This window comes from Pelmatolapia mariae, linkage group LG9, assembly GCF_036321145.2.
Source record: "Pelmatolapia mariae isolate MD_Pm_ZW linkage group LG9, Pm_UMD_F_2, whole genome shotgun sequence".
Taxonomy (NCBI): Eukaryota; Metazoa; Chordata; class Actinopteri; order Cichliformes; family Cichlidae; genus Pelmatolapia; species Pelmatolapia mariae.
Window position 1 is genome coordinate 23,300,278 of NC_086235.1, and position 26,230 is coordinate 23,326,507.

The following is a 26,230-nucleotide window of genomic DNA, read 5'->3' on the forward strand; positions in this document are numbered from 1 at the left end:
CTGCAGGCGGGGAGGTGTTCTTAACGATTACACTTTCTGGAGTTGACAGGCAGAAGGAAGAGAGGAAGACCTCAAAGAAGATTCATGAATGTAATGGAGCTGGCTATAAAGAGGATTGGTGTGATACTGTAAGATCATATATCCCATCGAAGTTGTGCTTTATTGACATATTTGGGCAAGCAAACGTTTGCAGCCATCATCCCAGAAACGCATTAATAGCAGACTGAAAAATGAAAAACAATCAAGAAAATTAAAAAGTCTTTAGTCGAGGATTAGAATTAGGTATAGGAAAATGAGTTTATCCCCTTTAATAAAGATGAAACACTCTAGCAGACAGCAAACTGGCAATGGTTTAGTCATTTTCACAACTAAAATAAATAAGAAAACTAAATAGTTACAAAGGAATGTAGGGCCCCTAAATTTATCACATATTTAAATCCATAAAATTACAATCAGGGGTTCCAGATCTTTTTTTTCAGAGACTGTATATCTAAATCAGAATGCACACATTGTTCAGACAGATTACTAGTCATGGGCTACTTATCTTATTCCACATTCCTTAGGCACTAAATCCTCCCTCATGTGATGTAGATTAAGATGTGGTTTCTAAACAGCATTCTGGCGTTTGCTTTATAATGACTTTTCTTTCTTCTCTTCATTATACTTAGTGTACTCATCTCAGTGTCATAGTGTCAAAGCACACATGTCACATCACATGACGTGTCTATAGGTTACGAACGAGCAAAATTTTGCAATGTAGTTGTTACTCTTACATGCTGACACTTACAACCATATGTGTCCATGCTGTAAATAGTGCCAGATTGTTCTTTCTACTGTTAGGAGGAAAGGTAGAACTGCAAGCATTTATAATGATCTGAGTTTTACTGATCAGAACCAGATCCACACTTTGCTCTATCTCGCTGTGCAAGACTGGAATGAACAAGGTATGCCCTCATCAGTTATGTAAGTAAGAATAGAAAAAACATATTTTCTTTCTCCAAAGCTGTTCAGTTCTACAAAAAAGTACTGAAAACACTTTGTAGGCAAATTTTAACAAACATTTTTACACAGAAATAAGCATCATGCACTTTTTAATAACACTTTTTCCCACCAAAACATACAATGTACAGCTTTTTTTTAGATCATTTACAAAATAAAATGGTCTTTGGAACAATCCTGTTACTTTTTTTTAAAACAGTAACATTAATACATGTATAAAAGTGCTTAGCAGTGCTGTTTAAAGTATGTTTTCACACACAGTGTCTTCACTGCACAGGTGTTTTAATCCCATTCACTGCCAGGTGATGCCGAGCATGTTACAGCTGACCTCCCACAGTTTCTGCGCCAAGTCATCATCAGAGGCGGTTCTTGAGCACCTTGCAGGGGCGCAGTCACTGCACACACAAAGAAACAGAAAATGAGAATTACACACTATGCACTGCATTTATGTAACTTATAAAAAATGGGGAAAAAACATTGCATCCAGTGTAACTTTTTCTTTATCACCAGGTAGAAACACTGGACACGGTAACACCGGCACTCTAAAAGCTCTTGCTGTTAACTGAAATACTGGGTCTGTGTACCTGAAGTACCCTCCGCTCAGGCTCTCCAGACCTGGCTCTACAGCACAGTAAATGGTAGTCTGCGCTCCCTCCACTGTGGTCTTGGTGAAAATCTTGAAGATCTTCACTGCCACTTGGATACATTGGTGCTGGTGCCTCCACAGGTCAGACTGAACCACCCCCGGGTGCAGAGAGAAGACGCTCACCCCTGTACCTGCAACACAAATGCAACCACATACAAATGCTGCCAAATAACATGTGCTAACAATTGTCACCTGCTATTTATATGTGCATGTTGGGATTTTAAGTGAGGTTTGTAACATTTCTTTTTTTTTCAACCAGTCCCTACAGTGAATATAGTTTTTTTAATGAAAACATAGCAGACATGTTAGCCTTTGATAAAACACCTTCAGTTTATTTCTGAGTTAATGGACTGAGCTAAAGAGAGCATTCAAGTGGAAGTGGGACTCAAATGCAACTGTTGGCAGATGGGTAGGTACGAAGGCAGACAGGTACTGACATAGGCAAGTATTTCTGCAAGTTATTCAGGGTGACGTTAATAGAAAGTTTAAGCTTGTTGCTGCCAGACTGTTGTTATGTAAAAATGTAAAAAAAGAAAAAAAAAATCTACTTCCTTGACTCAACAGCACAACTTCATCCCATTAGTCAGATTCCATGGCTCTGAGTCTCTCAGCAAAACCCGCCTACACGATGTCTGCACATGCTCCACTTTTACACATTTCTGTGCCCATATCATGGCTGTAAGATACCCATGTGTTATAGCCTTCATTCCTCATGATGCACATTTGGATATTCATTTTCTAAAAGCTCACCTTGCAACCTTTTTGCGAGTGAGCATGCAAAGAGGACGTTAGCCAGTTTGCTCTGTCCGTAGGCCTTCATGGCATCGTAACTCTTCTCACTGTTGATATCATCCAGTCGAAGCCCAGTCCAGGTATGGGCCACCGATGCCACCACGACAATACGGGCCGGAGCAGAACGCTTGATGAGGTCCAAGAGTAAGTAAGTCAGCAGGACGTGACCTGATGAAAACAATTAGAACACCTTTTCTTGTTAATTTATTAACAAAGCAAACCCAGCAATTAATGTGTAGTGTATGTATAATAACCCTTTTAACAAATATAATTAATTTTACTATTTTGCAAAAAAGACACATAAGGAAACTGTACCAATCATATCAGTGACTAGCTGTGCTTCTTGTATACCTGTTGCTGGAATTTGTGTGGTTGTTTCTCATATGCAAGAGTAGCTCTTCCTGTGGTGTTTATAAAAAAGCCAGCCACCTGACTGAGAACAATCTAAAATCTGACTCCATTTAGACAACCAAACCCGGCCACCCTCATGTTTTCAATTTACATGGCACTCTACAACCGCAGGAGTCGCAATCTCAAGCAAATCTCATGTTTTTTTCCTACTCCTTCTTCCTTGCTGTGAGCTTTCTGCTTTGTTAGAAGTCAGAAAGTTTACATTATCACAGGATATTATTCCTGCTGATGTGGTAAAAAGTGTGCCACCCAGTACAATGCATGCCAAGAAGTTTTCTTTTTCTTTTTTTGTTTGAAAGACATTGAGGGACTCTTCTTGATCTTAATAAGAACATTTTTCTTTACTATTTTTTCATTAATTCCCATTTTGCGTAACAATATCACTGTTTAAAAGAGCATGTGAACACATAAAGAATGTGTCAAAGTGCACAGGTTTATTTCTGGATATTTGTACATGTCTGTGTGTTTGCATATGTGTGTGGGAGATTATGCTGGAGCACAGTGTTCCCGCTCCGTCAGCCTGAGACAAAAATAACATGAAGGAAAACATCACCTAGGAAGAATCCATGGTCCAATAAAGGGGGGAAACACTGGCAGCAGCAACTCTAGTTCATTGTCCTAGCTTGGTGAGACAGTCAGATTGGCGCATGTGTTATTAATGCCAGATTTAAAATGACCTTTTTCACTATGAAAATACACCTGTCACTAGGCAAACTTAGCATAAATTCAGTCAGAGGCACAATATGACTGTCAGCTGTTCATGTTAAAATCAACTGACAAATCTAAGCTGTCAAAAAAAGTTGTAGCCAAGCAAACTGTGTAAACATATTTAATGACTGCTTCTAAATATGAAACATGAGCCTTAATTTCAAAATAAAGAAGAGGCGTAAAAATGCAGACAGAACAATACAAAACTGAGAGTAACTTACCCAAGTGATTGACACCTAGCTGCATTTCAAACCCATCAACTGTCTTGGAGTAGGGACACATCATAATGCCTGCGTTGTTTATCAGGATATTCACTTGTTTTTCCTCTGGAGAAAAAAACAAAACAACCACACAAACTGATAAAGATTGGGTATAAAATTTCATATGTAGCGAATACACTTCATATCTGATAAAACGACTGCTTTTAAATTCAAATGCTTTTACAGTATGCCTCTAATTATCTGCAGCAGTGGCGGTGGAGGGGCTGAACAAACAGGGATTTATACATCAGCCCTGCAATTAGTGAGCCCCGTTTGCTTGAGGAGTCCATTACTCCTTAAGAGGCATACAATTATGCTCTTGAAAGGAAAAGTGGATTTAAAAAAAAACACACATATACCTTTGTTAACAACTTCAGCAAAGGCCCTGATAGACTTGGTGTCAGACAGATCAAGTTTCCTGATGACCACGTTCTCATTTCCTGTATCTTCCAAAATGTCCGTCCGTGCCTCCTCCGCCCTCTCGAGGTCTCTGCATGCCATGATGATGCGTGCACCTAGAAGGTAAAATCCACAGAGCACGAGCTACTGACAAATAGTATAATATAATACACTCCCTCACTGCACATCGCTTTCCTCACAGAGTTTCAGTTTAGGTGAGCACAGGAACCTTAAATCACGCCAAGTTTCATTAGGAAAGACTTGACTCCCATCATATTCTTAAAAGTGTGAAATTTCACTCTGAGCTCACATCCTGTTTTTGGCAGCAAATGATTTTTAGACACCCCACGATAGCCATTTTCACAGCAGTCGTATTGTACAACCCTAATACTTGAACAGTAGAGTTCAAAAGAGGCAAAGTTCCCAAACTTAAAACTACAAAGTAAAAAAAAAAAAGCTTTGCTCATTTGGTGGGATACAAAAGCTCCCAGCATTAAATAAAGAACCTTAATCTATCAGGGTTCTTCAGATTGTCCTCTAATGTTTTCTAAGCTCTCACTCAGCATCTCATTTAGCCAACTGCTCCACTCGAACAAACACAAGACCCTCTCAATTGTGTCGTTCTCATTCGCTTCTGACACAGATTACCATGCATTCTTCTTAATGAGCACAGAAGGGGGGGTTTGAGGACACATGCACCCACCCTTTCTTTCACCCATATGCAGGCACAAATATGCACACACACATACACACACGCTCTCCTGCAAACTCTGTCATTTTCACACACTCACACATATGCAAAATAGCTGCTGCGCCCAGTAATTACAGAAGATGGGAGCCATTAACTAGTTGTAATATAGCGTCTCCATCCTATTGCTGCCGTCTTTGTTTCCATCCTGAGGACCAAATTATTCCCACATCAACAGGGAAGCCGAGTTCACACAATTAAATAAAATAGTAAACAAACAGTGGGAGTCAAGTCCAAGAGGCGTGTACTGAGTCACGTCCAAGATCTTTCAGCAGATGATTTTTTTTCACATGCGCAAATCATCTGAGTTTGTAATAAAAAGAAAAGAATGGCTTGAGTCAGTTTTGATCATAGACTGATTATTCACACTCATTATGATATGTAATCATGACAGTCTTTCCTCATTTCACTTCATAAACATTAAATTTCACATGGACAGCTTCCTTTGACAACGCATTACATGGACCAAAAAGTAAAATAAATTAGTAAATGATAATAATAATAATAATAATAAAATAAATTTAGATCAAAATCATAACAAATGATTGACAACGTTGAGATGCAGTGCCTGAAGGAATCGCTTCTCGTTATCAATCTTTGCAAATCCAATCATGTTGTCATCACATTGTTGCATAATCCAATTTGCTGAAAGATGATGCTGTGCCTCCTTCTACTTTGTTTTAAGGCAGGGAATCTAGCTTTATTATTATTACTGTGGGTTATTTTATACTGGTGCCAGTGTAAATTTTAAAAAAAAAATTACATGTTGGTTGTTCTTAAACTGAGGAAGGTGTATGTGGCATGCTGTGTCCGTCATGATGCAGATGGCTGAACAAACTGAGTCTTGTATGCAGAACCAGCTTTCATATTACTCACTCTGTGTGCATATATGTGTGTGCATGTGTGTGTGTGTGCATGTGTGTGCACGACTGCTAGATGCACTGTCTTTGTTTCATGTCTGGCCCTGCAGGGGACCCTCACAATGCTCCCTCTGTCCCTGCGACGCCTCATCTGTCTTCAATTTCTGTCAGTCGTCTGGAATCGTTGAAACATTAACCAAGATGCTCATTTAAAAAAAAAAATTAAAAAACAAAACAACAAAAAAAACCCACAAATTCTTATCTATATTTTTATTCAGATTCATGATAGACTTAGGTATGCCAAGCAAGTTGGACCTAGCCCAATCACATAAGTGTTCTTAGTGCTTAAATCACGAGGACAGAGTGGGATATGTACTGTAAGTCACAGCCTGCCAGTTAGTGTAAATTAAAGAGGCAGGCACACGTCTGAAAACCTGATAGACAGAGGCAGATGGAGAAAGACCCGCAGCTGGGCACAGTACCTCTTCTTGCCAGGTCCTTGGCAGTTTCTTTGCCTATACCAGTGTTGGCTCCAGTGATGACCACTGTTTTCCCATCTAACCTCTCCTCAGAAGACCAGTGGTTACAGCACACACCCCTGAACAAGAGGCAAGTAAAAGCACTGATTATATATTTTTCCTCAAAGTTTTAAAGATCTGATCTTTATTTGGACACAAAAGAGTCTATAAATCAGCACACGCTCTCATACTAACTATTCAACATCAGAGTTACTTTACACATACTGCATCTGTAACAGAGTATATTACATCAGTTGGTTTCCAAAATAATTGCGCAAGTCGTTTAAATAGATTCATGCTCAAAGCTCTTTTTTCCGTTTTCAAAATTAGCATAAAAACACTAATAAAACCACGGGGTGCGACGCAAATCACTGTGCAAAATCTGGTGACACAGTGGATAATCTTCAAATATCTCACACTGCTGGTATTATTAGAGCCAGCTACCTAACCTTTAACGTTTTCTGCAGGCTCTATTTTATGTATTTTTCTCCTACCTGCAGTACATTCTTCCTCAAAGAGCAACAGATTTCCACCTTAGGACCTCTGCGACAATACAGCTCCTTTCTCCGCCACAACACTTTATCAGCGGGTTCCGTGCTTTTCATCTGTCAGCCACCTCTCCTCGTTTTCTTTTGCGTATAGCTGCCGGGGCCAATCAGGGGCGGGCTGACGCATAATTGATTCACAAGTTACAGGCTGGGGGAGCAGCCGGCTCTCCTGCCGCCTCCTGCTGTCGGAGAGACTCGAGTTATGGGGTTAGCTGAGGCGAGAGTGTGATAATTCACCACTGCAGTGTGTGATACCACCGAGAGCGTGGAAAACCCAAAGTTAAAAAATGCCTCACTTCGTTATGTAGCAGCATGCCAGAGCTAAAATCCTAATGATGTAACAGTCTAGTAAAAATGGGAAGTCTTTTTTTTTCACTCACAAACGGACACACAAGGACACACAGTGCTATATCAGGGATGTTTCTTTATTGGAAGCGGTTACATTTGTCTTAGCCTTCAGATCAAAGGTGAAGTTTATCTCCAGCGGATGCCCAACAGGTGGCAGCTCACAGCCCACAGCTTCAGGGCTGTGCCGTCATCCAGGCCGGCATTGGAGCTCTCTGCTCTGGAGCAGTTACTGTAGAGAAAGGGGTGAATGGACAATACTTAAGTACATCGTTTAAGTGAGCTATACATTTCCATCGCTGTAACATAAAGTGCACTAAAACATGTGATAATTAAAATGTAATCAGCTGATAGTTAGAAGGTAGTAGATAAAATAGAGACACGATGAGATAACTGTAAGGTAATATTTGGTGCATTATTACGTGTAAATTAATCGAACTCCACACTTTCTTCATTGATCATTACATTTCTAATTTATTCTTTTTGTTACTTCAGTTACTCATTGCTTCAGGGCTGCGTGACCATCAATAGACTCGGTTTAAATGTATCAAATGTCAGTTGTGTGTGGAGATACAGTATGCAGGAGGCTCGTGCTGAGAGATTTGGAGACTGAAAAAAAAAATAACACTGTTTTTTCTAAGAAAGGTGTCAAAAATGGAGAAATGTGTTCACTTTTCAATAAGAGCAGGCTGGCATCAGTAAGCTGTGATGCCAGAAGTTATGATGGTGTTTATGCACTTATAAAATATTTATTATCTAATGAATCACTTATACAGAATGACTCATAGATCTTTAGTAATTACCCATTAAGTGTATTAAGAGTTATTAGGATGATATCGATGAGTGGCTCCTTTTGTCTTTCATGATTCTTTAATCACTCCTGTTTTATAGTGATTAAGAAAGGTTTTGTCTGTAATTATAAATAGTTTGCTCAGTGGTCAATATCTTTAAAGGAAAATATTCCAGTTTATACTCCATCGTTTATAAATTATAGAGCTTAATAAAAGCTGAGACTGCTCGCGGATTTAGTTGAATGAGTGCCTTCTTTTGTGTTTCACGCTGACCTGTAGTATCCTCCAGTGACCAGCTGATTCTCAGGAGTGACGGTACAGTAGATGGTGGTGTAGGCTCCCTCTGCTGGGGTCTTGATCAGAAACCCGAAGTTCTTGACTATATCCAGAAGAGGGCGCCTTATATACCTTAAAATGTCAGTGTTCACCAAGCCGGGGTCAACTGAGTAGGCCGTGATACCTAGAACTGGAGGGATTGGTAAAAAATATTATTTATCCAACATGAAATGAAGCAGATCCTTGATAACAGCTTGTAGTCACACATGAGTGGACACATCAGGGAAGTAAAACACCAAGAATATATCGTTTCACTTGATTTAGAAAAAAAAAAGTTACAGAAAGCCTTGACTCATATCTGGGAAGAAATGACGACATTAATAGTGAATGAGGAGTGATTTGCTGGGCAACAATTAAGTCTTTAACACAACTTATTTCCCGGTGCTCTGATGTCGCCCAGAGCGGTTGTGGTTGAGGCATGGGACTCTCACACTGTTGAGATAAGATCCATTTTCTCCTTGCATAAGGAAGGCGAGGCAGACAGGCAAAGCACGACACATAATGACTAGATAATATTTCAATCTCTGCGTCCCTACCTTCTGTCCTTTTGGCCAGCTCTCTGGTGAACAGGACATTAGCCAGCTTGCTCTGTGCATAGGCCCTGAAGTGATGGTAATCCTTCTCCCCTTTCAGATCATCAAAATGGATCTTGCCAAAGAAGTGAGCTGCTGAGGACAGGTTGATGACCCGAGATGGGGCCGAGTGCTTCAGCAAGTCCAGCAGCAGAAAAGTCAAGAAGAAATGACCTAAATGGGTGGTAGGAGAGAAAACGGTGAGGAGTTTTAAGCAACCACTGATCACTGATCACATATTTAGCAGTAACAACAGGGGCTGACTGACAACTCATCTGCTCTTTTGCTAAAGTCTGTTTCAATCTAACATGTTTGTCATTAACTAAACCTTGTGTGTTTTTTCCTCCTACCCAAGTGATTGACTCCAAACTGCATCTCATATCCATCCACTGTCCTGGCATAAGGACACACAGCCACACCTGCATTGTTGATCAGATAGTGAAGAGCTTTCTCAGCTGTGAAAACAGGATAATTGTTACCACCATCACAGTATTTAGAAGGAAAAAAGAATGCACGCACTACTCTGAAGTCCGCGTGTGTGTTGCGTGTGCCACCCACTGTTGTAGATATTCTCGGCAAACTGGCATATTGATCTGGTGTCAGCCAGATCCAGTTGCCTGGTGACTACCTTCGCTCCCTTCACCTCCCTCACGATGTCGCAAGCAGCTTGCTCTCCCTTCGCCATGTCTCTGCACGCCAAGATCACCCGGGCACCTACGGGAGATTAATTCCTCTTGTTTGCGTGTACATGCATGTTTGACATTTGAACAAGATAGCACGATTTCAACACATATGTCTGGGCCAGTTTGGCAGTCTTTGTGTCGTGGCAGTATGCTCTGAACTTAATCCCTCTGCCTGCCTTTGATTAACCAGTACTGATACATGAGTTCATTAGAACTATGCATTTTCATCAAATTTGACAGTTTATGTTTGAGTCACCTGATTGTATTTATTATATTTACGGGAGCGTGCTAAGCTTCAAGTTCACAAGTTCACAAGTACACTGAGTCACGCAGACGAGAAAGAATATGACAACAATTGTAAAGAAATTTGTTACTCATCATTGCATTTGCTGTCTTTATATGTGCAGCGCTGTTTGCTTGCCTCTGCTAGCCAGGTCTTTAACTGTCTCTTTTCCTATTCCATTGTTGCCCCCCGTCACTATAGCTGTCTTCCCATCTAGACGTGTATCTGAAGACCATGTGGGGATGAAGAGAGACCTGTGGAGTGAGGTACATAAAGCCTTTATCTCAGATGGATGAATGAAAAGCTACCATCAGACTTTTTCCCCCCCTTTCTGGTGACGATGTACAAAAACTTACCTGATTGCTTGCATTTCCAAAGTAAAATAAAACTGCGATATCCCTACCCCAAAATTGTTTTAGCTGATGTTGAAAAGTCCCAGAGATGTGGAGGCACAGGACTGAGAGAGAAAGCAAACATGACCGCCTTTTAAATGGTAAGCTGTTGTCAGAAAGAAATACCCCTCTGTTGGAACTCATCACTGGTGCTAATCAATTAAGGTGGAATTTCAAAATGTATCCAAGATAAGTGTCATATGATTGGTGATGTAGTATTTTAAAGAATCAAAGAAACAGAGAAGTATTTGTTAAAGAGGTTTCAGCTCAATAATGCGTACCAAACTAAGTATTTGAACTGACTCAGCAAACTAGATTTAAGACACCGAATCTTTATTTACTGTAAAAGGAAAGTAAACCCTTTTCAATTCTAAGGATTTATAAATCAGGTATCAATAAAAATCCCTGGTCCTTAGCATGTCTTAATATAAGGCTATTTAACAAGAACTAGCACTATCCCCTCACAGCAACAACATCCAGGGTTCGAATCCAGGCAGGACTCAGTGGAGTTTGCATTCACCGTCCAAAAACATAAATGGGGTTAGTTTAATTGGTGATTCTAAACTGGCCGTAGGTGGGATTGTGAGTGTGAACGGTTTTCCGCCTCTCTCTGTGTTATCCCTGTGACAGACACAGAAAACAGACTCATCATAACCCCAGCAGGATGCTGAGGTCCTGTGGGGGCAAAACAAGGCCAAATAATCGCTCCTCCACCAGCATGCTTAACACTTGGTATGAGGCATTTGTGCTGATATGCTGTGTTTGGTTTTCAAGAAATGTGGCATTGTGGATTAAGGCCAAACACTCTACTTTGGTTTCATCTGGCCAAATGACATTGTTTCAGAAGTTTTGTGGTTTGTTCAGATGCAGTTGTGCCAACCTAAGCCGTTCTGCTATGTTCTTTTTAGAGAAAAGAGTGTTTGTCCTGCAACCCTTCCAAAAAAGTCATACTTTCCTTTTGAACAATAATGGCCCGATCTGAGTGCATTTGCTCTCAGCAAAATTGCCAACTGTCTAGAATGTTTTGCAGTTGCCAATCTAGCTCACTGTGCTCAGTGATGGCCTTATAACCCTTTCCAGACTGACAGACAGCCTCTTTTAATCATTCTTAATATCTTTCCGCCTTGGCATTGTGCTTCCACACAAACAAACAGCCAAAACCCCTGCTTTTAGAGTTGCTCGCACTTACTGTGTGATGCTGATGTATTAATTACAAGTACTTGATCAGCATCACCTGGCTGCTACTTACACTCTTAATTCCTATGGAAGCATTAAAAGGGTGTGTTTAGCATTTCACACACTATTTCTGCATTTTGCCTTAGTTTTTGTTGACACAGCGTATGCTCATATTTGTAGTTCTTCGCGGTTGTATTTATCTAATTTTTTCACATGACTGTATGTAGCTGTATTTACCTTTTCTCTGAAAATTTTCTTCCTTTTCTGCATTAGAATTATTATTATTATTATTACTGTCTATTATTACTGTGTCGTAGATGTAACAAAATCATAAGAGCAAATTTTTCAATTAAATTTATAAGACACTCATTAAAAAGATTCTTATGTATAAAAATGTAAAAGTCCCACACAGTTTCATTCATTCATTATGTATTTATCAGCTACCATCTGCTGCTTCCATTCAAAGCAGTTCATCATATTTATATCGTCTCAAAGGCAAAATCATTATCTTTGAAGAAACTAGAAACTCCATCTGCTGTCAGTGCTGAGTAACGAATCTCAGCTGTAATGATCTTTTGCGAGTCTGCAGCTGGAATCCAAAACTTGCTTCCACAGGTGAGATGACTGTAATTTCAGCACATCAGCACTGTGGATTTTCTGGTGCTTTCCGCAGATCTGCGCTGTCACCTGGTTACACCGACTGTCAGGTTATTAAACCAACAGCTGATTGGGCTTTTTCTCAGGCCTCGAAAGTGCTGGAGTATAAAAGAAACCATTTCTCAATAGCGCATTTCCTCTTTTCCAGTGATCTTGATTCCTCTTTTAAAATTGTAATTTAAAAAATGAAGTGGTACACAGTAATATGTCTATGTCTGTTTAGAAATGCCTATATAAATGCAACAAACAGACGCATCTCATTTCCTGTGTTGCTGAAACTGTAAACATGAACATTTATCCATGATTTGTTGTCTTGTTTATCATCTTAACCTGCACTTACCACTAGGAGGCGCACTATAGCAACACAAGGTGGTTGCTACCCTACATATAAGTCAAATGAAAGGCTGTTCTCTCACACATGAAAAGAAAAGAAAAAGCTGAAATCATTTAAATGTGCAGTCGGGCTCTGTGTTGGCCAGCCAGCCAGTTCTCATGTAAACCATGTGAAAGCTAGTCATAACTTCCTGTTTTCACAAACAACCATAAAATAAGCTGAGACAAGACGCACTCTTACACACATGCACACACACATACACACATATATAAACATACTCCTGCTGACCCAAACCAGGCCCAAATGAGTGCTGCCAGTTCCTCTCATGTGGTCTCTCTGTGACGCTAGCTGGTCTGACTGCTAGATTAGTTTCTCCTCACAGCTGCTTGCCATCCCCGGGCCTGATGAAAGGCTGCCTGTCTGTCAACACAGGGACAAAGGCACAGAGGCCTTGCCACATGTGTAATTAGCATTGCTTCACAAAGATTATAGATCATCTTGTGGAGATAAATGAAGCCTTGGTTGTGTTTTGTCAATCATCCCCCCCCTAAAATAGGAAAGTTGACCAAGAGTAACCACAGAATGCAGGATGGCAGCCATCCGTGAAAAAAATTAGATGCAAAACATATTTAATTTCAATCAAAATAGTCTTTCAGTAATTCATTGCAATAGATTTGATTTATATGTACATTTTTTTGTTTGTTTGTTTTTTGCAAAGCTGCATACATATGGCAGGGCTATAAATTAACAGTTCATTGAAACTCCTGTGTGCGCTTCACCCGCTGTTAATGGCACCACTCGACTTCACAAAATCCACACAATAAATCAATTGACAGCATATTCATTCGTCTTTGAGAAACAGATGAAATATATACACGCACTGATCACATCTGAAACTTCTGAAATACACACAAACAATCTGCCTCGTAAAATCTTTTTTTTTTTTTTTTTTTTAAACAAAACCATTATTATTAACAAACATCTGACTTTTCTTCATTAAGGCCTGGGCATTAAAATCGAATAAAAGAAATCCCTAATAGAATAGCTTATCAAATGCATAGCATTTTGTTTCGAAGACAAAAACTGCACTTGTGTTGCAGTAGGGAGAAAATAAAGTCTACAAACAAGCTAAACAAGCATCGTACCAAAACTGGACGTGTCTCTTAAAAAATAAACAGATCCTGCAGGCAAGAAAGAAGAATTCACTCATTGATATGTTTAAAATTCTGTCCAGCCAGATCTTATTGTGGCTTTCATATTCAAAGTTCTATGATACAACACCTAAAACGTATGTTCCACACGGTGGATATTTGTTACGCAAGTATCAAAATCATCCAGACTTACAAAAGTTAAAAAACTAAGAGCTTACAGATGTTACCTAAAGCAAGTAATCAATAGAAATGTGTGGGACATTAAATATTTTGTAACTTCTTTGTATCGAGACCAAGCTGTAAGTTCCATGCAACAATAAAAATATTATGCACCTGCAGTATGAACTCTACTTCCACATCCATTTCACAACAAAATTCCCCATCACTGTCTGGAATGGAGGGAGTTTCCATTTGAAAAGGCCTGCAGCTTTTCTTCTTTTTTTTCTGGGAATAGATTCCCGTGGCAAGATTCAGTGACTAATGTCTGAAATAGGCCAGGTTATAGATGGTTCATTAGTAAGACAACTGTGGAGACACAGAGTCAGATTCCCAAAAGACTGATTTCCCAGTTATCTGACTGATCACTTTAAAATGACTTTACACCATCCTTGTTTTTATATGGAAAACAGACATGACAAGACACATTTTGTTTTTAGTTATTACTATAACTTATTTGATGTACACCTCTTAGCCATAACACTAAATCCACCGTTCTGCCAAAAAGAAAAAAAAAAAAAAACTCTGCTGTGCATGCACATGAGCCCACTGAGGGTGTCCTGTGGTGTCTGCCCAGTGGGTCCTTTGGGTCCTGTGGGTTGTGGAATGAAGCCTCTGCAGATCAGGCTTGTTCTTGCTAACTCAGCAGATCTTTGATTGGACTGCCATTTGTTATGCCAAGTTGTCGAGCAGTTTTTCTGTTGTGACAGGACACTCTGTCCCGTTGGAGAGAATTCTGTTGTCAGGGGATGCCGTTGCCATGGAGGGATGTGACTGATCTTTAACGATGTTTAGGTGGGTGGTATGAGTCAATGGAAGAGGACCCGAGATTTCCCAGCAGAACATTGCATTGTAACAAGATAATCAACATGATTCAGTTCAGCTGACAGCGGGTTTAATGTTGTGGCTGATTGGTGTAATCAAAAGATAACATAGGCGCCCGGACTATGGCGATGATCTCTGAAGTGACATAAAACATAAAGCAAAGCCACTGGCCGCTTTTCACTTTCCCAGTGATTGCTCCTCCATCGCTTCCTGGACTGGCAGTGTCTCATCTTGCAAAGTACAGTGGGAAATGTAGTCCCCTTGTGATCTCAAGCTGCTCTGAAAAAATGGAGCAGTCTCAGTGGCTTCTTCCTGGACAGGGTTGCCGAAGCCATCATCCCGCTCCACCTCGTCGCTGCCTTGAGACGTCTGGCTGACGCAGACAACAATGACGTCACCGCTAAAGTTCATCACTTGACCGCTGGAGATGAAGGTGGTGTTGTGGTTCCCAGACACCTGACCTAAATAGAAAAGTAACACAGAGGAGGCGTAAATGGTTAGGAGGCTATTTATAGACGATGTCTGAGAAAATCTTTAGTTTCATGTGAAATTCATAAACACTGTATCCCCAAACTGGTATAGAAAATGCCGATGCAATAACAGCCTATTGTGAAATTCAATGAGATGTGTTGCTATAATTGTAGGGTTGTGTAGGACTTTCATTTTTCCTGTACAAACAGGCTTCCAGAGCCCCATTTCATGACACAAGTGAAGAAGGGACTAACTGTTGGCTAACCTCATGTGACAAATGGACAGTGGGTGTAATGACTTTGCAGGATGACCACAAAAAGGCAACAGCTACAGAGACCGCCATATCATATCCTTCTCGACATAGAAGTGCTGGATACTGACGGAGCTAACTAAGTGAAACTCAAGACCACTAAAGAGAAGCAATTTGTCACACGTTTTGGGGTTTTAGGATTCAACTGAACAATTTTTTAAAATGTGCCGCTCCATCCACGAACATCTCAGTGTCTAATCTCCATCCTACAGTTGCTTTCCTGCCAAACACAAACTTGCATCAATACCCTTTGTGCCAGTGCCTGTATATTGTTCACCTACAGAGTTAAGCCAGCCAGGTGAATTAGGAAATAAACAGTTTTGTTTTGTAAATCGCATTACACCGCATCAAACCTCTGGTTCCTATTTTCTCCAGCCTCCTGTCTGACTTTCCAAGCGACAGAAGAGGCCAAACCTCCATGACTCACAGCTTATGTTCCATCTGTTCACACATATGCACACGCACGCACACACACATACACATACAGTAAATGTAAGAAAATGCACTAACAGGCATTTTCACACCTACACACACACGTATGCGCTCAAAAGCACATGCAGCCAAAGGCAAACGCTACCACAGACTCTCAAAACGTGTGTGTCTCTGTTTCCGTATCCAATCGCATTTCCCGGAATACCAGTCTGAGAGGGCAAGCTTGAAAATATGCCATTTCACCACAGCTCTGAAAACAATGCTCTGAGGAATCTGCTTGGGTCTTCTGTTTATCCTCTCTCAGTTCCACGTTGATCTTTTTGGATACCCAAAAACTGCTCTGACAGGGGTAAAACTGAGCACTAGTAAAACCCCTTACTTGTGCATATTCTCTATCAGAATCTGCCAATTTTTCATGGATAGGTGCCAGCTTAAGTCTTTGATTGTCAGACTAAATGTGGGTCATTAGCCCTATTGAGTTGACGCTCAACAAAGGCAGCCCCAAAATTGCCCTGAGCCGGTCAGTAGCTAATAAATAAAAGTAATGTGCACTGGGACGGCTACTGTGGGTGAGACAAGGGAAACCTCTGAACCTTGCCTAACCTTTAAATAGTATAGGCGGGAAGTCCTTGTAACAATTTTCATTACTGCATGATGGGAAACTGTGTTCACTTCAAGCCAGCAAATGTGTAATTAAAGTAACCAGTCATCAGTGAGAGTCAAAAAAAAAAGGCTTCACAAGTTGGTGTGTGTGTGTTTTTGTTGGGTTTGCGAGGTTATAAAAGCATTACTCAAGCTGAGCACATCTTGGTTCAATTAAAGCTGTGGTCACTTTGCGCAACCCTATGGAACTCTGGGTAAACAGGAGTTTTGTACTGTAGATGGCATACTCGACACTGGTGCACACATACACAAAGAGCAGTGTTTGTTAAGAGTGCGGTTCTGGTGGTTCACTAGCACATCAAACACACACACACACACACATATCTTTTTCCTGCTCCCTGTGTGGCCCTGCCAAAATCCAGGGTCAGATTATCAATACTGGCTTTAATAAAAGCTGTTTCTTGGAAACAATCACACAAACGCCATATTTTTAAGCTGAGACCAATATTCTGTCTATTCTGTGTTTGGCTAATAACGTTTGAGCTCGAGCTAACCACCGTCTCTATCAGACTGCTAAGATATTACTGCTTTTATAACTAACCATAACCACTAGGAGCTCGAGGCACAGAGAATAAATGTTTCCCGTAGATTTTTCTCTTTGGCAGGACCGTAAGGTCTGTGTGAGAACAATGCATGCTCAACCCCGTGACTGTAAAACTTTCCATTAAAACCAATCTAAATTTCATTCTGTTATTCTTGGTGGCTAGTCCCACCTATGCTGTGGAAAGAGAACACTGCTATGTGGTGTATCCAATCATGTACGGGTATGACCCTGTGGCAACACAATGGCGACTGCCTACACAAACAGCGAACACAGAAATCCACCTGGCAAACACAACTGTGGTCCTGCAACCTTTGTAATGAGCCATTATCCCCATAACGCACAACCACTGTGCTTTTAGTTTTTATTGACGCTGCTGAGCGGTCACAGCAAAAAAGTAGCCAGGAAATAGCCAGCTCCAAATCAGCTTTCCATTACCCCAAGAGGAGTAAAAATAGACTTGTGACTGTGCGACTCAACTGCTTAGGAAAAAAAAGTATATATTATAATATAATATAATATAATATTATTATATTGTACACTTTTGTCTAATATAATTATAGACAAAAGTGTACATTAATTTAATTTTAAAAGCCATAATTCTGTCCTGTGAACACTTGATGATTACTATTAAGTTACTATTACTATTATTACTTAATATTTTACCTCCCCCACTAGTTTGGAGGTAGTACCTTATCACTTCTTTTTTTTCCTTATCATTAACATTTTTTTGGGCTTCTTATATGATCAGTTCTTGAAATTTCATGTACCTGAGGTAAGATTTGGATCAGCCAGCTGACTCTGAAGGCTCTCCGGTGAGCACTCCAATTCTGACTCCTGTGATGAGAGCTTGTTGTCTCTGCTGTCCCCACAGGGAACTCCCTGGTCCTGCTCTGGGCCTGTGGCCTCAGGGGGCTTGTCCATGTAGAGCTCTCCAACAGATGGGGATGGCAACAAGGGGGTGACCGAGGTCATCGCAGAGGTCGTACTGTGTTCTGTTGATGTGGAGTCTGTGCTCATCAGTCTGTACAACCCCTCCCATTTTGTTGGCGATCTCTCTTTTAGGTGAAATTTGAACTCCGGCGACATCTGGGACAATGGCAGGTAGAGTTCAGGAAGCGGACTGGTTGAATGGACGGCGGTGGAGGTGTGGAGGAGAGGAGGAGAAAGAGAAACAAGCGGTGCGACACCTAACTGACTCGTGGACACTTTCTTGAGATTTCCATCTTTAGCTTCTTTCCCACTTCCACCTCCATCCCTCTCTCCATCTAGCCCTCCACATGAGCACGATCCCGGTGTTCCAGGGCTGACAGCCTGGCTACAGTCCTCATTCTCCCCTACTTCCAGGGGCTCGTGGACAGGAATGACACACATGCAAGAACCTGTCAAAAGCCGGGACACGCTCACAACCTCTTCTTCTTCCGACACCTCTTCTGGTTCTCCAGATCTTTTGCTCTGATCCTCCATTGGTGTTTTCCTCTCAGTCCCTCCTTCCTCTGTCATCTCTTTTATGAAGGGCAGAGAGACCTTTACATCAGGAACAGAGATGGGCAAGGTGCACGAGGGGTTGTCAGCGGGGCTGGAGGGTGCTTGGTCGATAAGTTTGGTCACCTCACATGGCGTGCATTTTGAGGCACCAGAACCTCCTCCTATTCCTCCTCCTGCTCCGCTGTGGTAAAGAGGAGCCAGTGTCTCCTAGAGTGAAGAAAATGATAAAAGAAGAGTTGTAAATTATTGCAAGTATGCACGTAAGATGATGTTAGATATATACAGGCTCTTTGCTTCAATGGAAAACAAATTGTCACAAACAATAGAAAAAGTAGATGAAACAGCTTGCAATAAGTTTAGTTTCTATATGTATTCGGTTTTGTTTGAGTTTTTTTATTCTAACAGAAATTCCACCTTACCTGTTGTATCCGGGTCCTCTTCAGATTCTGGACACAGGATCGCAGATTTACTGAGAAATGAAACAACAAGATGAAAGTACTGAAAAAAATGCAGGAAAAAAATGACAGTATTTATGAAAGTAAAAGTTCACGTTTTTGTGCCAACGTCTACATGTATGTTAAAGCAGTCATACAGGCAGAAGTGAAAGGTTCATAGAGGATATCGACCTACCAGAGAGTAACTTCATTTTGTCCTTGTAGCAGAAGAGAAGCAGAATGAGGGGACACAGAATGATAATGATTGACAGGACTGAAACTATCACCCAGAAGGACATAGGAATGGGCGTTTCACCTGTAAGACAGACAATTATTGAGCTTGCTTTTAGTCTACAGTTTTTTCCCTCTCCACATTTAGTGTCACATTTAAGCCTCTAATTAACAGAAACGATTTTGTCATATAGAAAAATATGACATTGTATATGTCCGTGTCTTTCCAAACTCACGTTGTCCACACTCTGCATCGGCTTCAGCACTGCCTTGCTTGATCTGCTTGCTGCCATCAGCCTTGCAACTGGGAAAGAGGAAGAAGAAGAGGAATATTTATACAATGAGAATGTAGTTAGTTTTTTTAGTTCTCCCTTCTACTCCACATTTTCCTACCAACGTGCTCGACTCGCGGTTCTGCAAAGATAATACCAGAAAGGCAGATGGATAGAGAGGAAAACAAAATTCTTTCTCTCTCCACCGTCATCATCATCGCCGATGATCTGTCAGGTCTGGCTGGCAGTGGAAGCTGATGTCTGCTCCAGCCAGGGTTCCAGAGGAAGTGCTGAATATATTACTCATAACCACTGCTGGCTGCCGGTAGGGACGGCTGCCCAACTGCATTTTCCCTTCACAATATGTCAAAAGATTCCAGGCTAAAAACGTGTGTGCACGTGCGTGTAAGAGCTTACTTTGTCCACGGTTTGCACGGTTCGTCATCGTCCTTATCAGAGAAGAATCCTTTTAGACACGGCTCACACACCTTCCTCTGATCTATAATTAGCAACACAAATCGTAATCTCGGATTTACAACTCGTTTGTAGGGACTTGTTATAAATGGGGGATGTTCTGTGTTGTGGACTTTCTCACCATGCTTTGTCTCAAGTCCCTGTCCAGGTCGGCAGGTGGGTATCTTCTCACAGTACTCACAGTTGATGGGGTAACACTGGAAGCCATCAACACAGCGACATTGCTCCTCTTCTATCGAGTTTTCATTATTTGTCATAAAACCCAAATCTGTAGATTTAAAAGAAAAAGACAAAGGTACAAATGAAGTGAATGATTAAGTGTGTTAAATGCAAATTCCCACTCCACAGTTCAATACAAAGGAAAAATAATTCCATGTTAAGAAGATCCGAGCATTCTTGGCTACCACAACCCCATTTGTATGAATATGGAGGTGTTGTGTAAAGAGTAAACAAAAAACTGAAGTGAAAATCATTTATTTGATTGAAAATAGCACACAAATAATGTATAAAAGTATGGAAAATGTGGAAAATGTATTTATTATGTTTCAAAAAACATTTGGAGAGGAGGGCAAGGAGATTTATGTACACAGGCTTGGGCAGTACTATGTAAAAAAAAACAAAGGAGTCAGTGGATGGGCTCAGAAGCACTTCCAAACATCACTGTCAGTAAACACATGAGAGGGTGATATTTACAAAGGCCACATTAAAGTTGAATGATAAAAGTTTTAGCCCTTTTTGGAGGAAGGCCTTCATTATTTCAGCAGGACAATACCAAACAACATGGGGAAAAAAAAAAATCTGACCTACTGAAAATATCTGACCCATTATTAAATGACGCAAACAAAGATCTTAACTGATGAACAGCTTAAAACTTTATTGAGAATGAATTTAGCAAAAACGTTCAGATTCTTTTTCACCAATATGCTCCTCGAGTCCCCAAAGACATATGGGGAGTTTTAAAAAGACGAGGTGATTCAACATGGCAGTAAACGGTCTCAATCTCAACTTTTTAGAAATGGGATGGTGGCAAATGGTCTGCACTCTGTTAGCGTTTACACAGCTTCATGATTATTTGGAAAAGGGGTTGCAAAAGAGAAACTAAAACATAAAAAACATGAGTATAAAATTAAATACTGTTGACTGGAGAGTATTCTTTTATGGTGTAGCTGTGACTGTAGAGTATGTTTGGAAAAGTTGTTTGATCTTTGTTCTTCAAGTAACCAGAGGTTGCCAAATTAATAAGCAAAACAGTTTATAATTAATTAATTAATTTTTTAGAATTAAAATTTTTAGAAATGAAATGAATGGTATTTGTCACAAGTAAGAAGTGAAAAATGTATTTACATGTATGGAATTGATAAATAAATGAAGGTACTCACTCGGATCACAATACTTCTGCTTAAGACAGCGATAGGCATTATTCAAGCTGGGTTGATATTCTCCGTAACTGCATTTACGACATAAAGTCTGATCGGTATCAGTGCAGTCTTTAAACACATAATGGCCTAGTGGCAAAAAGAAAAGACAATGGGTGTTAGGCAGAGGATTTAAGAACCCGGCATACATAATCACAATAACACAGAAAAGCCTAATTAAATAGATGAAAACAAAAGAGAAACCGATAAAACTGGAGCTCCTTTCTTCTTTTTAAGTAGTTGATATATTTAGCAGTTTAAGTGCGTGTGTGTGTGTGTGTGTGTGTGTGTGTGTGTGTGTATCCACGTATTTGTGGAAACACATGCACATGTCTGTGCCCATTTAAGCCAAAAAGATCTGCTTTTAAACATCCTTCCTCTTTTACTTTAGAATATTTGTGAATGGAAAGCTATTTTTACTTTATGCTGACTCCACAGAGGAAACCAGATATGCATCCACTATCTGTGTGTGTGTGTGTGTGTGTGTGTGTGTGTGTGTGTGTGTGTGTGTGTGTGTGTGTGTGTGTGTGTGTGTGTGTGTGTGTGTGTGTTACCTGGTTGACACTTGTCGCAGCATTTGGAGTCTTTTAGGTATTGTGTTTCTTTACATTGAGATTTGGAATCTGCGTTCTGTAATTAATGAAGACAAAAGATAAGTTTGTAACAGTTAGTAGGAGGTATAATGTTTGAGTCAAGACCAGGATGGTAAAAACATTTTCAAGACATGCCCAGAAATTCTTTCCATGCTCTCAGAACACCTGAGCGCAGCTCTGAAGCCTCCAGACCAGAAAAAACAAAGTCCACAAGTACACAACAGGGAAGTAACAGGAATTATATAATATCCATTCTGGCTGACTTTGAATAATTAATCACTTGCAAATATTCTCCCAGCCATCAGTGCTGTGCTGTAAAATAAAAAAATAACAAATCTTGTGCAGTTGTTACACTAGATTTCTAAAGGCCTTCTGTTCTAACAAACCACTATGCAAAGTTTCCTGCTGTCACGCAGCTAAACACAGCTCTCGCTCCAGAAAGCCTGGAAACAAACTATGAAACATCTTTGCATCTCTTCACAAATAATAAACGCTCCATTGAAAAGGTTACTTACTGTACTGACCTTCCAGCCGCTCTAAATTAAGGGCTGGAGAAGTCCTGGCCACACTGCTGAATTAGACAATTTGGCTGTTATAACAGAAATGATGCCAAAACCACAGTGTCTATATATAAATGTAGAAAAATACAACCTATAGGCCTGCCTTGACTCCGACCTTGAATTGACCGCCATCATTTTGTCCTTCAGTCTAAGCTTCATCTTCCTTACTACTAAATACTGTAATTTTTACTGTAATTGAATTGCTGGTGTTGCAGAGGTTCAGAAAAGCTTCCCCACAGTTTTCCTTTGGGAAGCATATTCACAATTTCTTTTTGTTCATTTGATTTTTAATGGAAAAATCCCTGAGCTTACCCCAGCAGTTCAAATATACAATACTGGACTCAACACTGTTTTCACACCCTTCTCATCCTCCCCTGTCTTCTTTCTCACACCTCTGTTTAGACTGTGTCAGTCTTTCCAACTTCAGACCACGACAGCGCAACATGAACACTCTCAAGCTTTTAATTACCTCCACTCAGACTCACACATCAGCCAATCTTTGTTTTATAATCTAACCAGAGGGATAATCATACACAGTGCTCATAGCTCAGACCGCAGCACTAATGGACACCATATGCTGCAGGAGACAGAAGTGACAGAAGTAGGAAAGATTCCCATGCTATTAAAAGGCTTGAGTCTTTGTATAGATAGATAGATAGATATGGCTTTTAATATGCACAGCTGGACCAGAGCGCACAGGAAGCCAAAGGAATGCCGGGAATTGTGTTTTTGTTACCGCCACATCTAAACATTGGGTCTCAGTTACGTGAAACAATGTGTTTTGATTCACTAAATATATAATGGATGCAAAAGAAAAACAAGTGACCCACCCTATATGATTATAGGTTAACATAAGGGTAAACATAGCACATCCGACCTCAGAGCTAACTTGATGTGCTGCATGTACTCAGATATGAAGTTATAGAATTGCTTGAAAATGAAGATGTAGGGAAGTGGAAAGCATATGGATGGACAGAGTGGGCAGGACTTGGTGAAGCTTAAGAACAAAGAGGTATTAAGAGTTCCACCCCTTCAGCGACATGTCGCAACTGCCCCCTAGCTGGTTTCCGAGCTGTTTTGTTTATCTTACAGAAACATTCACCGCCGTGTGTGACCCTATCAAATGCAGAGCGCATTCCATAAGCTTTCAGCGGACAAGGGAATTTGCATAACGGCCACAGCAGCAACAGGCTCAAAGCCAAGAGAAGCACACTGCAGCTCATAGGCCTCTAGGGGTTTTACTGATTCACGATAAGATGCTGTAAAAGCATATTGCACAATAACTGGATCTTTGTATAATGTTTGCACCTGTGATTAGTTTTTTACTTAACAGCCATAAAAGCAAATCCCCTAAATGCCACCTGCATAAATCAAGACCTGATATCTCATACCTTTGACTATAACTCTTCAAAACAGAAAAAAGAAGGGACTAAGTTGTCTTAAAAATTCATTTACAAATAACAGAAGAAAAAACCCCCACAAAGAACGGCTGTTAAATTGGTGGAAATTGGTGACAGCCAATGATGTGTGAATAGAAAAAAATGCATATAATAGAAACACAACCCAAAAATCAAGGAAGAGCAGGTGCTGCAAAAAGTTAAAAGAATATGTGCTAATTGCTTTAATGAAACCTGATCCAGAGCTCATAGGCAGTGCACTGCTTTTTAAACCGGAGGTAGTCATAAATCTGATCTGGTACTTGATGGATGGATGGAACTTGAAGAGGTAAATAATTACTGGTCAAATATTAAATGAAAAAAGAGGGAAGAGGCAGCAAGATGTTGCTAATAGATAACTGGACAACACGAGTGCATACAAGCAGGGATGAATGCATGACTGACTTGAAAATCTGGCAAATAAAACGTTCAGGAGCCTTGTTTGTGGGAAGGAGAGCAATAAACCCAACAAAGCACAGTTCTTCATGATATATTGACTTTTAAGCTCTGAACATCTTGAAGCAATTGTGCATTGCTCAATGTCACAAAGACAGTTTGAAATGAACTCGGAATGTATTGGATGAAGTGGTTGCAAACCAAGAAAAAGAAGGGGAATTCTTTGGGAATAGTGTGAGTCAGTAATGGCAAGACCATGGTGAGAACAAACCAAAGCCAAGGGTTTGCAATGTCACCTTAAAACGTAGTTGAAAAATATTCCATCCCTCCTATCCAGGCAACTGTCTGTATCATGTGTTTGCTTTCTATTGCCACTGCTGCTGGTAAAACTTTGACTTATTTCATAGACTTTTTTGGCGGAAAGGAAAAACTATATATTTCTTTTGCGCAATTGCCTCCCTGGATCACTGCATTGACAAGTAAAATGCCCCCACAAGCATTTCTCTTGCAACACACCTCAGGAAAGAAGAGCGTGCGTTCCAGTCAAAGTCATGCCGATGCTGGCTTACGGTAATGCAGGCACACAAGCAATGATAGATCATTGGTGCCCAACAGTCCCACCACTTCAACCACATCTCATAAACTTCTCCACCTGGACAGCGTTAGCTGGTTGGACTAAACAACGGCGTGGACAACAACATGCCATCGACTATATTCACTCTCCCCTTCAAATTAACTGTGGCAGTGCATCAGCTGCGACATTAGGTCATTTTTAATCTCTGTAAATCTACTTAATAGGTTTTTTTTTTAGTATGCGCTTCTTAGGTATATTACGAATAAGGCTACGATAAAAAGGAAACCAGGAAACTACAAAAAAAAAAAAAAAGTTTGTAAAAGTTGGTCGCGATATGCAAAATAGAGATCCTACTGTGGCCCCTGCACCACCTTTTTAAACCTCGCCTCTGGCGGACCTAATGAGGTTCCTGATGAGCAACTTGGACGTGGAAAGAATACTTGTTGGAGGGAGAAGAACGTCCAGTTGCCAGCGGCTTTTCTGTGGTCATAGCAGGGGAGAAGTGGCTTCGGCCCAAATACAGCTGTTTCTAGTCAGTGTCTGTGCGTATAAAAAAAAAAAAAACACTGTTCCTCACATTTCCCTCGTCCCTCATCTGACCAGCTCATGCAAATCCTGGTGTGTTGACACATACTCGGGTTTACTGTTACATATCTTTTGCCTAAGATAACTAAACCACTGTTAATCTCAGCACTTTTGCATTAACTTTCTCATTTAAAGGGACCCCGATAACCCAAGAGAAGCAGTAAACAAGAGACCTACAGGCTTCAAAGGTGACCGTCAACTCAATTGATATCAACTTCTTAGCTAATTAATGGGGTACATTTTAATCATTAATAGTGGGGAAAACGCGTTTTACCTGTGCGTAAAAGGTGACAAGGACACACGTAATCCAGCCGCGGAAAATCCAGCTTGTAGAAAAGTTTAATCTCATCTCTACTGATTTACAAAGACGACTTCTGAGGCAAACTTTTCTTTATTAGCCAATAAACAAAGATCCGATCCCCGGACTCTTTAAATGTCCTCACTGCAAATCAATTCTTCTTGAGTGCGTAAATGTGATTGAACCTCCAAACATCTCACAGGACATCGCGCCTTCATTCCCGGTTAGACAGCTGCAGTTCCCATCTGCCCTCTCCTCTCATCTTCCTTCTGCTTTTCACCCACGCGTAGTGAAGGAAGCTGCATGCAACAGCTTGTAAAAAATGAGTGACTTACCGAGAGTGGACTCCTCCCACGTTCATACGCAAAGAACGGTTCCACGCCTCCATCTCAGCCCTCCCGATCAAC

General features: G+C 40.5%; 3 protein-coding genes across 3 annotated transcripts; all 3 read right to left on the reverse strand.

The window, feature by feature from the left end:
* Positions 1–1,112: 1,112 nt before the first annotated feature.
* Positions 1,113–7,066, reverse strand: zgc:112332 (uncharacterized protein LOC553712 homolog). Its single transcript, XM_063483427.1, has 7 exons — positions 6,836–7,066; positions 6,306–6,421; positions 4,176–4,331; positions 3,778–3,882; positions 2,396–2,605; positions 1,584–1,776; positions 1,113–1,394 (listed from the first exon to the last, which is right to left on the reverse strand). The coding sequence occupies exons 1-7, from the start codon at positions 6,844–6,846 to the stop codon at positions 1,292–1,294; spliced, it is 894 nt and encodes a 297-aa protein (XP_063339497.1). The 5' UTR covers positions 6,847–7,066; the 3' UTR covers positions 1,113–1,291.
* A 244-nt stretch (positions 7,067–7,310) lies between these two features.
* On the reverse strand, positions 7,311–10,348 carry si:dkey-73n8.3 (uncharacterized protein LOC100150965 homolog). Its single transcript, XM_063483800.1, has 7 exons — positions 10,256–10,348; positions 10,038–10,153; positions 9,492–9,647; positions 9,284–9,388; positions 8,898–9,107; positions 8,299–8,491; positions 7,311–7,466 (listed from the first exon to the last, which is right to left on the reverse strand). Exons 1-7 carry the CDS (start codon positions 10,267–10,269, stop codon positions 7,364–7,366), a joined length of 897 nt encoding a protein of 298 aa, XP_063339870.1. The 5' UTR covers positions 10,270–10,348; the 3' UTR covers positions 7,311–7,363.
* Positions 10,349–14,271: 3,923 nt separating this feature from the next.
* tnfrsf11a (tumor necrosis factor receptor superfamily, member 11a, NFKB activator) lies at positions 14,272–25,951 on the reverse strand. Its single transcript, XM_063483926.1, has 10 exons — positions 25,800–25,951; positions 21,936–22,011; positions 21,346–21,471; positions 20,088–20,234; positions 19,910–19,991; positions 19,457–19,524; positions 19,186–19,305; positions 18,975–19,024; positions 17,838–18,762; positions 14,272–15,111 (listed from the first exon to the last, which is right to left on the reverse strand). Exons 1-10 carry the CDS (start codon positions 25,872–25,874, stop codon positions 14,828–14,830), a joined length of 1,953 nt encoding a protein of 650 aa, XP_063339996.1. The 5' UTR covers positions 25,875–25,951; the 3' UTR covers positions 14,272–14,827.
* Positions 25,952–26,230: the final 279 nt, after the last annotated feature.

What these genes read in the sequence shown, in the direction of transcription:
- zgc:112332 (XM_063483427.1), bottom strand. An exon ending in CAAGGACCTGGCAAGAAGAG is followed by an intron (nt 4,332 to 6,305) that starts GTACTGTGCCCA and finishes TTTACCTTCTAG; the next exon opens with GTGCACGCATCATCATGGCA. An exon ending in CTGAGCGGAGGGTACTTCAG is followed by an intron (nt 1,395 to 1,583) that starts GTACACAGACCC and finishes TTGTGTGTGCAG; the next exon opens with TGACTGCGCCCCTGCAAGGT.
- tnfrsf11a (XM_063483926.1), bottom strand. Translation starts at nt 25,874, where the DNA reads ATGAGATTAAACTTTTCTACAAGCTGGATTTTCCGCGGCTGGATTACG. An exon ending in TTGTCACCTTTTACGCACAG is followed by an intron (nt 22,012 to 25,799) that starts GTAAAACGCGTT and finishes CATTAATTACAG; the next exon opens with AACGCAGATTCCAAATCTCA. An exon ending in CGATGCAGAGTGTGGACAAC is followed by an intron (nt 19,306 to 19,456) that starts GTGAGTTTGGAA and finishes TCTGTCTTACAG; the next exon opens with GTGAAACGCCCATTCCTATG.
- si:dkey-73n8.3 (XM_063483800.1), bottom strand. An exon ending in TAAAGACCTGGCTAGCAGAG is followed by an intron (nt 9,648 to 10,037) that starts GCAAGCAAACAG and finishes AATCTCCCGTAG; the next exon opens with GTGCCCGGGTGATCTTGGCG. An exon ending in GCTGGCCAAAAGGACAGAAG is followed by an intron (nt 8,492 to 8,897) that starts GTAGGGACGCAG and finishes CAATCCCTCCAG; the next exon opens with TTCTAGGTATCACGGCCTAC.